A 12,406-nucleotide genomic window follows, 5' to 3' on the forward strand; every position below is an offset into this window, starting at 1 on the left:
GATATTGAAAGCATTTCCCTCTTTCTGGATTACCTGGTAATCTCAGTGGTTTTCTCACCTTTTTGGGTGTTGGGCTGCCTGCCGTACTGTGGGAGGGGCTCTCGGGTGGGCTGGCACATGTCCCTGTTGGGACTATTCGGGACATGTACATGTTGTAATCCAAAAGGAGCTTCTCCCGGACATTAACAACCAGGTCCTTGGGCTTGATGAGAGAAAGGAGGTCATCAGTGCTGCCTCTGCTGCTGCCACTGCTGCATGTCCCCTTTCCTGATGGGCTGAGCTGGTTTAAACCTGGCCAAGAGAAAGAGGGTGAGATTAGAGCCTTGCTACCTTCGGTTAAAGCAGGAAACATGGTTTTAGCCTCGGGTTTCTGAAAATCTTTATCTTCTGTTTCTTGGCAAATGTCTTGTTCTTATGAATTAGAAGGTAGTCTTATGAGCGTGTGGGCGATATCTGATCAATTTCCAATGCCAAAGGGGACACTGAAGCATTTCCATTGCTCATACTCTCCTTCCTCTCCCGGCTTTAGCGCTTGCACTACAGTTTGCTCCTTCCCATGGCTAGCAAAAGCAGAAGGAAGTGATGCAAAAATTGAGGATTTGGGGACTAGGGTGTAATGTCACCTGCCTCAGGAACCCAGTGCTGGCCGGAGGAGGATGCACCAGTCATCCCACTTGAGGAATAGCCCTTCTACACTGCACCAGCCTGAGGACATGACTCTCCCACAATGTCTGAAAATGATTTCCTAGCAGCCTCTCCTGCTCCACCACCTTGTTTTGTGAACAGCATCTCAGGATTTCCCCCCCTAAAACACCCAAGTTAAAATGAATGAGAGAAAAGCATGTGGCAAGCACATTTTTGTGTGTAATTGGAGCAGACCCTCCAAGTCCCAGGGACAGCCCCAGTCAGATTTACAGCTGTCCCAGTTTCTGATTTGATCTCAGAATGCCCCACTTTCCTTAGGAGGTCCTTATTTTCATCAGAGAAATGTTGGAGGGTATGTTGGAGCTCACCTGTGACGGTGTTACGCTGCTCACAGCTTTCTGCCCGGGAGGCCCTTGCAAGATGCTGGAACCATTCCTCCTTGTCTCTCCCTGTTCTGCCAAAGAGGTAGAGAGTCTTTTCCTGGGGCTCAGCTGGATGCGTTGGAGCGGTCTCTTGGACTGGAGACAGCCTTCTCTTCACAGCCTTCTCTCTTGGGTGCTCCAAGTCATGCTCACCGGAGCCTTTGCTACTCAAGTCGTCTTGCTCTGGGAGGAGAATGCAGATGGGGTATTTCTTGTTCCACATCCTCTTGCGAGCCAGCCCAGGTGGGAAGAGGAAGACCTAGAGCACCAAGGGAAGGTGTAAACTCTGCAAATCATACTAGCAATTGTTCAGTATATGCTGCAGGAGTACCAAGCTGCAAAGATATCACTTCAGGCAGAGGTAGCCAATACAGTGCCCTCCGAATGTTCTGGACTAAAATTCCCACCAGCCCCAGCCAACACAACCTATGGTCATGAGTAGGGGGAGCTGTGTAGGATTTGGAAGGCATGACATTGGCTCCCAATGTCCTAGGCTAGGGGATCAACTGTTTTTATATTCCTGCATTGCAGACAGTTGAACTAGATGAGGCCAACTGTCCCTTTGGGACTCTTCCAACTCTACAATTCGATGACTACGATTTTATTCATAATATGGAGAACTTTTTGAAACAACTGTGGAACACTAGCTCCGCTCAAGGCATTATAGAAAACAGCAACGGCTGACAAAAGATAGACAAAACATACTACAAGGACAGGAAGAAAGAACAATGAAGAACACAAGAAGAAGAACACAAGAAGAACACAAGAAGAACAATGAAAGAGTTTGAATGCTTCACCTGTAGGGCTATAAATCATTAAATGTGTTAATGTGAATGGAAGTTGTTAAAATTGCAGTTGCGGTATAAGGGTTTGTTATTCTGACTGGAGTGTAATGGAAATTTATAAGATTTTGGAATGCAGGAATATAGTAAATCATCAAACCATCAATTCTAGCATGCGGGGGGGGGCACCTAAATGGTATAATTTGGCTTTTGAATGATTGGCATTATTAATGGCATTATCATTTGGCATTGTAATAATGAGGCTTTTCTTGGATTATTGTAACTGAAAACTAATAAAAAAATATATATTTTTAAAAAATATTCACATTATTTCTTTTTGCCTTTTACTCCAGAGAGTACCCAAGCGGTTCACAACTAACAATATAACAATAAATAATGAAACATCAATCAAATGCATCAGTAAAATTTTACAGTAATCATGAAGCTAACAACCGGCATGAAACGCCTGGCAGTGCTGGAGTAAATTTGAATGCCAGTTGCTAGAAACCACAGGAAGGGAGAAAAGCTCTTGTGCTCAGGTCCTGCTTGCCTGTTTCCCATAGGCATCTGGTTGGCGACTGTCAGAACAAGATGCTGACTTAGTTGGGCCATTGGCCTGATCCAGCAGGCTCCTCTTCATGTTTTCTACTTTGGCCTTTGCCTTGTTTGTATGAAATGCAAACGGCATGCTACTCAACAGGTTACCAAGCACCTGCTCCTAGTCTTCCTTCCACCCCTTGCTGTTTGCTAGCCCACTATTGTCAGCGAGCCCCCGCCCCCGTAGTTTCAGCTCCTTGCCCATCTGTGTCTCACCTTTGCGCCAATCATTTCATAATGGCGGTGACTAACCAAAGTCACCTTGAAGTCCTCTTCCTCAAAGGTGGCTCGCCGGGGGATGTTGCTCTTGGGGTAGGAGAGCGTCATGCTGGTGTCTTCCAAGGTCACGAACACAGAGTGGGTAAGCGATGGGTGGTAGATCTCTGGATCGTAGAAATACATTTCATTCATCCACCCCTGGAGAGAAACAACTCTGTTTAGAGTGGGGGAGGTAGCCCGTCCACACAGTATAAAACACAGGTAGCAAACGTGAGGCCCTCCAGATGTTTTTGGATGGACTCCCCCTCCCATCACACCTGACGATTGGTCTTGCTGGCTGGGGCTGGAGGGCACCACATTGGAAACTCCTGGTATAAAATTGTGTGTTTTTTTTTCTTAGGGCTGCCTTCTTAAAATTGTTGCAACAATTGCAGTAATTAGATGATGATGATGATGATGATGATGATGATTAAGTTTATATACCACCCTATACCCAGAGGTCTCAGAGCAGTTCACAGAAAAGGAAACATATATAATCAGAATAAAAACAGCAACCCAATAACATCCCATAGATAAAAGTACTACTACTAATAATAATAATGAGCAGCAGCAACAACAACTACTTACTCACCAGGATGGCTTTTAAGCAAGTAAAAAAAAATTAATATGTTAAGTCTGCATGAATGTGCTTGCATCTGACTAAAATAGTTTTGGAATGGGGTTGGGAATCATACTTCTTTTGGCTTTAGATAGTGTGTGCGTACAGGGGAAGTCTCACAACTTAACAGAAAACATTTTGAATACTGAACGAGGTCCTGGGATCAAACCTTGGCATTTCTAGATAAAGAAAGGAGCAGGTGACAGGTGATGCAAATGCCCTGAGACCCTGGAGGGCCACTGAAATGGGTGGCCCCCAGCCATTTCTGTCTGGCGTGTGGGACCCTCCCCAGGGCAGGCTCCTCACTGGCCCTGCATCTAAAGCCTCAACTACTTTTTTCGTGGATGGAATCCAGTCTCCTATACTGTACAAAGGTATTGGAGTTACAGCCATTGCTCCGCCCACTTTTGACTCTAGTTCCGCCCACTACTAGTGTACGGCCCCCTGAAGGTCACCCGTGATGGAATGTGGCCCTTGGGCTGAAAAACATTTCCCATTCCTACTGTAGACAATACTGGTCTAAACAGGAAAAACCCCCAGGAAGGTTTCCTATATAGGGATATAGGAAGACACCATCTTAAAAAGAGGCATTCTCACCTGTATGAAAGTGAAGGGAGTAAAGAATATCTCTCTTAAGATGCTGTTTTGAAAGGAATGAGGGCCGTATCCAGTGTTTGTCCTACTCAGAAAAGACCCACTGAGATTAATGGATATGACAAACTTCACTAATTTTCATAGGTCTACCCCGAATAATCAGTGAGTTGCAGACAACCCTTAGCCTTTAGAGTGTCTTTCTAAGAATGCATTGATTTGCATTTTTTAAAATATTATTAATAACAATACTGCTGTGTTGTGAGCTACCTTTGGAAAAGCAACATACAAATAACAAGAAATGAATAAATAGCTTTAATAATAAGGCATAATAATATAAATAAATATGTAACAGCCTTAACAGCAAAATAAAAAAAATGATAATAATAATGTGTCGCCGGATTAATCGAGGGTGCCTTTTTAGTTGATTAAAAGGTTTCTAATCAATTAATCTAATTTATTAAAGGGGATAGTCCTAGTTTTGCTTCTCAGTGGAAGGATTATCTCTCCTAGTGGTGTGTGTGTGTGAGAACTGTTTCAGTGTTGAACAAATCCATGTTGAGAGAGGAGCATGGGAACATTGGGGTTGTTTTTTTACTGCCAGCTCTTCACCCTAAGGTCCCAAGTCAGGTTACGGCACTAAAACAGAATATTATAAACAATTTAAAGCAACTCCTTAACTTTCCTCCTCATTGCCTCTGATGGAGACTGCGCAGCAACAGGATGGGAGATGAAAGCCTCCGCCTTTGTTGCTTGGCAACCATTATTTGTGCCTTAAGTAGGGCGACACCTCCTTGAAGCTAAATATGGGTATACTCTCCCCAGTTGGTGTCAGGCTAACATGGAAATTATCTGAATTACCTGGGGACTTTAATCAGAGCCAATATGAAGCTTGAGGAAACCCACCCACCCATTTTTTCTGATGCCCTCCAGAAATGGCAATCCGCTCCCCTCAGATAACTTAATCAGTGGGAGCAGCAATGGAGGTGTGGGGTGGAGGAAAGAGAACGGTTGTCTTCTTTTCCCTTCATTTGCCCTGACGTTAAAGATGGATAAACCTGTCAGGGTTGTTGTACTCTAGGGCTGATCCTACTCAGAGTAGACCCACTGAAGTTATTGGAAATCACTAATTTATTAATTTCAATAAATCTGTTCTGAGCACTACATACAACTCTATATTTCATCCCCACCCCCATCATTTCATGAAGAAAAAATATATACAGGATTTTAAGTCCTTCTGAAAATTCTCCTAATATAACATTGTTGCAAATAAATTTCCCTAATATTTTATGTATTTTTTCACTAAAAATTTTATGGACACCTTACCCTAGCATTTGCATTTTTGCACATATTATTAGACTGGAGTGCAGTCTAATTCAGAGGGGTGCAAATTTCAAAGGGTGGCTGTGTTTTGGTTTGCTTTGGAAAGTACAAATTAAGTTGGTTTGCCTTTAAATGCAAACCTAAATGAATCCCCTGGCCTATCTCTACCTGACATACTGGCTATGCAGGTTGGGCTAGGATCTAGGAGAGCAGGGTTCAAATCCCCACTCAGCCGTATGAATCTTCCTGGGTCACCTTGGGCAAACTATGGTCTCTCAGCCTAACCTCCCTCACAGGGCTGTTGTGAGGATAAAATGGAATGGGGAAGAACACTGAACAGCAGCTTGAGATTATTAGAGGAAAGATAGGTTATAAATGCAATAAATAAATCTATGAATGAATGCTGGGGCAACTGTAGAGAATGGCTGCCCCTTCACTGAGGGATCTTGACCAACCCCACCAACCAAGGGCTCTTTGTTAAGAGTGGGCAATGTCTGGCCTAGGACTGACTGATTAACTGATTGATTGATTGATTGATTGATTGATTGATTCCATTTATAACCAGCTCTTCAACCCAAAAGTTCTTAGGGTGGTACAAAAACTAATTCATAAAAAACAAAAAAACAAAAATTAAACATTATATAAAACCTTTCAACCAACTGGACGGCCAATTGGTCAGGAAAAAAATGGCAGCCCAGTGTTTTTCTTTTCTTTTTCATAAACTCTGGGTTATTCTGGTTACTATAGTTTCTTGTGCAAACGTCAGAATCTTAGATTGTTGTCAAAATGTCAACCCACCCTGCCCAGTACAGCTAGCTATGTATAATTTCATAAAATTTTTAAAAATATCAGTTGAGATGTCTGGAAACAAATGACGGTGACAGGATTTTTGTTTCAGCATTCTGCCTCAGATTGGTTCCACTGAGCAATTTGTTGGGGATGGGCTGTAGCTCAGGGGCAGAGAATGTACTTTGCATGCAGATGGTCCCGGGTTCAATCCCCAAGTAGAACTGAGAGTTCCCCGGCTAAAAGACTGGAAAGCCACTGCCAGTCAGTGCAGACATTATGAGGCTATATGGGACCAATGGCCAACTTCCAACACCCTTATCTCCTACCTTAAGAATGTTGGGTTCCTGGGGCTGCTGATTCAGCGTCTCTGATGGCAGCTGGTCTAGAGATGTCTGCCTTTTCCGTGGAGACAAGGAACGCTTTGGCATCATCAGAAGAATAATGAGGAAGCCCAGCATGAACCCACATGCCAAGCCAAGGCAGAGGCCTGAGATGTAAGGAGGCAGCGGCAGCACAAAATAATGGTAGGCCAAGATGGCGACACAGACAAGCGCTTTGCATGGCACTCTGCTACAAGGCTTGGTGGGGCGGAGGATGTCCAGAGGTGGAAGCATCCGCACTTCCTCCGTGCCACTGCTTTTGTCCGCAGCAACCTCCACCACTTGGATGACATCTCCATAGGAGCAGATTTCATACTGGCAGTTCAAGGAGGAACCCCATTTCTGTTCACTGTGGCAATAGTCCTCCACTTGGCTCCTCCCAGATGGCTGTCCTGGAACAGCCCCATGCAGATTGGTCTCCTGGGCGGGGCTCTTCTCGTCTTCCCAAATGGTCTCCTTGCTGTGGCTAGAAGGGGAATCGTGGGTGTGGTTGCCAGAAAGTGGGGATCTGTGTTTTGGTGAAACATTATTCTCATCCCCCATGATTTTGCTGAGTCTGCTAAGGGGTTCATGCATGGCCTCGGAAAACCGCCTTTTCGTGTCCTCAAATTTGGCCTCCTGAGCCTTGAAGAAACTGCTTTTGCTCTCTGAGGGGGAAATGTTGGGGGAGGAGGGAGCCGTCCTAGAATCCCCATTTTTGCCCTTGGGATGGGTGATCTGCCGCCATCGATGGACATTGAGCTTGGAGTCGGACTTGGACTGTGTCACCTCTGGCTCCAGGCGGGATATCTCGGTTGAAATGGATTTGACCAAGCTCAGCAAAGGTTGGGGCTTGAGGGAAGAGGCGTCCCGGGGCTCAATTTCAGTTGAGAGGGATTTCACTAAGTTGATTAATGGCTTGGGGCCTTGAGGGTTTACAAGGCCTGTTGATCTCTGGGGTGATAAACTGGGTGAACTGGAAGTGGGGAGGGCGGGCAATAAATCCAGTTCAGGAGGAGACGGCAGAGGGGATGGCATGTGGAATGTGGACTCTTTCTGATGTTCATCCTGTTTCCCAATATCTTCACACATAGAAAAGTGGTCAGGTGAGTCAGGAGTTGCATCTTCCTCATCATCTAAGGCAAAGATCAGTTCATTTCCATCTACGCCTTCCCAGTCATCTTCTTTGCTGGGAGCAGCAAGGTGGTTGGCTAACTGTTGGGAACTAGCAGGTTCGCCTCCCTGCTGAGGGTACGGTTGGGAAGAATACTTTGCAGTCAATGGACCAAAAGTGATTTGAGAGTGGTCATCCATCTTTCACATCCTCCCTGACACTGAACCTGCAAAAGTGATGGGAGACATTCAGAGACATGCGAACCTTCAGATCAAGCCTCATGGAATAGAAATAATCTCATCATGTAAGGCATTATTCAGTTCCATAAAGTTTTACAAACTACGGTATTGTCAGCCCCAGTGCTCGTGGGCATACAAAGCCTGAAAAAACTCAGGTCAAGGTAGCCTGAAGGCACATTTCCCCACAGCTAGATTCACTCCATCATCAAGATCTTCTAAGAAGAGGCCCTTCTAGCCTCCTCAGTGGTGTAAAGCTGGTGCCCTCCAGTTATTTTGGACTACAACTCCCACCAACCACATACATTTGTACCCTGGTTTTCAAACAGCTTAGTTCTTGAACATTTTGGCTTCTGAACTCCACAAACCTGGAAGTGACTGTTCCGGTTTGCAAACCAGTTTTGGAACCCGAACGTCTGATGGGGCTTCCTCAGCTTCTGACTGGCTGCAGGAAGCTCCTGCAGCAGCTCGGAAGCTGTGCTTTGGTTTCCAAACGTTTGGGAAGTCGAAATTCTGTTCGACTTTCAAGGTACGACTGTAGTTGTAGTCCAAAATAGCTGGAGAGCAGCCTTTTGCAAAGGCTGTCCTGTCCTTGAAGTGCCCACCCATAGGTGATACAGCAGGCAATAGTGGTGGAACACTTTCACTGTCTAATGAAAACACATCTCTGACCAGGCATCTCCAACAGATGCTTGTGGGTATTTTTATTGCCTCTGGATCATGTTGCTAAGTTTTAAGGAGTTTTTCACTGATTTTAGTAAAGGTAAAGGTACCCCTGCCCGTACGGGCCAGTCTTGACAGACTCTGGGGTTGTGCGCCCATCTCAGTTAAGAGGCCAGGGGCCAGCGCTGTCCGGAGACACTTCCGGGTCACGTGGCCAGCGTGACATCGCTGCTCTGGCGAGCCAGAGCCGCACACGGAAACGCCGTTTACCTTCCCGCTGGTAAGCGGTCCCTATTTATCTACTTGCACCCGGAGGTGCTTTCGAACTGCTAGGTTGGCAGGCGCTGGGACCGAGCAGCAGGAGCGCACCCCGCCACAGGGATTCGAACCACCGACCTTTCGATCGGCAAGTCCTAGGCGCTGAGGCTTTAACCCACAGCGCCACCTGCGTCCCTTTTCACTGATTTTATTGCTGCGTTATTTCCTTGCTATAAACCACTTTGAGATATTGTCTTGAAATGAAAAGCAGTTGAGAGATTATTTTAAATAAATAAAAATCATTGTCTGGACTACATACTTAGCTTCGTTTTGCATACTTTTCATGGCCATTTTCTGCCTAAGAATGCTGGAAATTGTAATCTGATGAAATGGCTCTAAGCATTATCTGTAGGAAATCCCAAATTTCCTCACCAACTCTCTCAGAGTGGAAGCGGGGGGGGGGGGGCGGCGGGACGGGACGACGAAGCTGTGGTACAGATCTGCCTGTAAAGTGGAACTCCAGAATCTTCCTCATTTTTGAAATGACAGGATTTTAAAATTCAGCAACAGAGCAAGATGTGATGGCAATTCAGACACTATTCATGGTTCCCCCCCTTTACTTCCCTATCTTATTTAATCAATGCATAAGAAGAAGAAAAAGAAGCCAGATTATCAAACATAACTTTCAGCCTTAAGGCATATTCAGGGTAGATTCCCTGAAAGTAATAGATTTAAATCAGTTATGCCTATTTATTTCAATAGGTTTACTCTGATTATGACATAGTTTCAACTCTTTGTCTTTTGGGACCATTGATCTTTATAGTAACATCATCTATATTGCCAGCATTTGGCTTTACTGGGAACATTTATTCCCATTTTTAAAAAAATAACCTAATGGAATCACAGTTTCCCAAGCTGTGTTCTGGGTTGTCATTGGGTTTTCAGTTTTTTTAAATTATTATTTTTAGCTTTGTAAACTTGTATTTTTAACTGACTTTAGCTTTCAGCAAGAGTGACTCATGCATTGTCACATTAATCTTAAATCCCTCGGGGATTTTTAAAAAGCAATGAATTAAAAATAGGTTGTGCTGCAAGGGAGATTCTCTGCTGAGAGTTCTATTGGTAAAAAGTTGTTCAAAAAATAATAATAGGTCAGGGATTCTGATGTTCTGACCTTTAGGATTATTACCAGGGTTGTGTGTATGTTTGAGATTCTACATTAGAATAAATACTGAATGTTTCCTGAGTGCAAAATTCATTGTCCTCGGAATCTCTGCTTCCGTTATTTATTTATTTTTTAAATCACGTTTCTATAGATCTCATGATGGGTTTCCTTTTTTGCAGATAAATTGGTTAACTTGGTGCAGAAATAGATAGGGTTCCCCCAGATGACAGATATATAGAGAATTCATTTGGATTGGCCTATGAGGTGTTTATATGTCTTCCCATTAAGGCACCCTCCCACCCATCCTATGCTTTCTAGTGCATTTCCTTGTCATTTTTCCAAACTGCAGAAAGCCCAATTCTTTTTTTTTAAAGAGGTTTTGTTAAGCTATGGCAACTGAGTACTTTAACCCACTTTATGATGACACTTAACCTCATAACTGTAACCCGTACGTTGGCAACTTCAATCCTGGATTACTGCAGTGCTCTCTACTTGGGTCTGCCCTTGGACCTGGTTCAGAAGCTGCAGCTGAAGCAGAATGCAGTGTCATCTAGCTGACCCTGGCTGCCCATCTACTACAGTGGTACCTCAGGTTACAGACGCTTCAGGTTACAGATGCTTCAGGTTACAGATTCCGCTAACCCAGAAATAGTATCTCGGGTTAAGAACTTTGCTTCAGGATGAGAACAGAAATCGCGCGGCGGCAGCAGGAGGCCCCATTAGCTAAAGTGGTACCTCAGGTTAAGAACAGTTTCAGGTTAAGAACGGACCTTCAGAACAAATTAAGTTCTTAACCCGAGGTACCACTGTACTGAGCCAGGTTAAAAGTCCTTGTCTTAATTTGCAAAGCCCTGGACAACACGGGTCTAGGGTACACCAGTGACCACCTGAAGCCTTATATCTCAGCTCAATCACTGAGATAATCTGCAGTAGCATCTCTGACCATTCCCAGAACTGGGGAGGCTCATCTGACAACAACAAGAAATCGAGCCTTTAGTGTCATCTGCCCAGTCCTGTGGAACACCCTGCCAATGGAGATTCAAGAGGTGTCTTCTGTTTCAACTTTTAAAGCCCTGCTGATAACTTTCCTATTCCACTATGAAGGCAATTAAGATGTACCGTAACCTTCTACAGTAGCTGGCTGATTTCTGATTTTAACTTTTTGAATATATATTTTCATTGCATGGTTTTATGTACAATTGTTGTAAACTGCTCTGACTTTTTTTTTAAAAAAATAGCAGTATATCTATTAATTTAAAAAAATTGTGCAAACCTAAATTACCTGGTATAACCTCTCAACAAAAACCCCCCAGAATGAATGCTTAATAAAGACCGGATGTAGCCAAACCTATGTGTAAACTCTACACAAGCAAAGCTGGATGAAACGGTCAATTAACAGGTCACTTGGATGAGCTTCTGGACAGATGCCAATAAGCAAAGCGGTGTGTGTGGATGCAACTCACCCTCTGATATTTCACTGGGACAGGCTTTTCAATGCCCGGGACTGTTGCCCAGGGCACTTTCCCATCTATTGTTGTTATTTGTATACTGCCCTATACCTGCAGGTCTCAGGGCAGTTCACAACATAAAATCAAAATATATGAACACAAAATACATAATAAAAACAAGAACAAGAACAACCGAGTACTATGCCAGCACACAAGGAAAAGTTTGCTTTGCCTTCAGAACATTCTTTGCATTTACTCTGTCAGGACGCATATCCTTCCCTGATTTTCAAGTTGGAAGCCTGCTTGCTCCTTTGTTTAAAGGCTCACTATTTCTGGCAAGCTCTTTTAAGCACTTTACGGGCATGAATTAATCAGAAGCTGCAATGCTGTTGCCCCAGCTGCCATTCTCAGCCTGAACATTGTAGGGCCTCCATGTTCCTTAAAGGTAAAGGTACCCCTGACCATGAGGTCCAGTCATGGACCGACTCTGGGGTTGCGGCGCTCATCTTGCTTTATTGGCTGAAGGAGTCGGCGTACAGCTTCCGGGTCATGTGGCCAGCATGACTAAGCCACTTCAGGTGAACCAGAGCAGCGCACGGAAACACCGTTTACCTTCCCGCCAGAGCAGTACCTATTTATCTACTTGCACTTTGATGTGCTTTCAAGCTGCTAGGTTGGCAGGAGCTGGGACCGAGCAACAGGAGCTCACCCCGTCACGGGGATTCGAACTGCCAACCTTCTGATCTGCAAGTCCTAGGCTCTGTGGTTTAACCCACAGTGCCATCCATATTCCTTACATTTCCCTAATCCCTTTTCTTCATCAACAAAATGAACCTGAAATAACGTCTCCAGTCTATCTGGGGATCTATGAAGAGGCAACAGATGGGGAATGGCACTAGTGGAGTGTAGGTTTAGGAACACAAGAACAAAAAAAGCTGCCTTATACCAACTCAGACCTTTGGTCCCTCTGGCTCAGTACTATCAACACTGACTGGCAGCAGCTCTGCAGGGTTTCAGACAAGTCTTTCCCATCCCAGCCCTACCTGGAGATGCCGGAAATCAAACACGGGAACTTTGTGTTGTAAAGCAGGTGCTCCTGCTCTTCCCTCCCTCTCCCTGCAAACTAGTTTCAGTCAG

General features: G+C 44.5%; 1 protein-coding gene across 4 annotated transcripts in view; it reads right to left on the reverse strand.

The window, feature by feature from the left end:
- The window catches only part of LOC310830971 (testis-expressed protein 2-like), a 30,960-nt gene that overhangs the window by 8,879 nt on the left and 9,675 nt on the right, over window positions 1–12,406 (reverse strand). For 3 of the 4 annotated variants that reach the window (XR_014557715.1, XM_083710824.1, XM_083710825.1), the window contains 4 exons: window positions 6,353–7,725; window positions 2,663–2,863; window positions 1,014–1,326; window positions 59–291 (listed from right to left, as the gene is read on the reverse strand). Coding sequence is in view for 3 of the 4 variants with exons in the window: in XM_083710824.1 (XP_083566950.1) it covers window positions 59–291; window positions 1,014–1,326; window positions 2,663–2,863; window positions 6,353–7,699 (2,094 nt within the window). In the remaining variant the exon portion in view is untranslated. Of the gene's footprint in view, window positions 1–58; window positions 292–1,013; window positions 1,327–2,662; window positions 2,864–6,352; window positions 7,726–11,284; window positions 11,378–12,406 lie in introns of those variants that run through there. The other variant, XM_083710826.1, reaches the window with a different exon arrangement.

The sequence above is a fragment of the Podarcis gaigeae genome, assembly GCF_964106915.1.
Source record: "Podarcis gaigeae genome assembly, chromosome: 14".
Lineage (NCBI taxonomy): Eukaryota > Metazoa > Chordata > Lepidosauria > Squamata > Lacertidae > Podarcis > Podarcis gaigeae.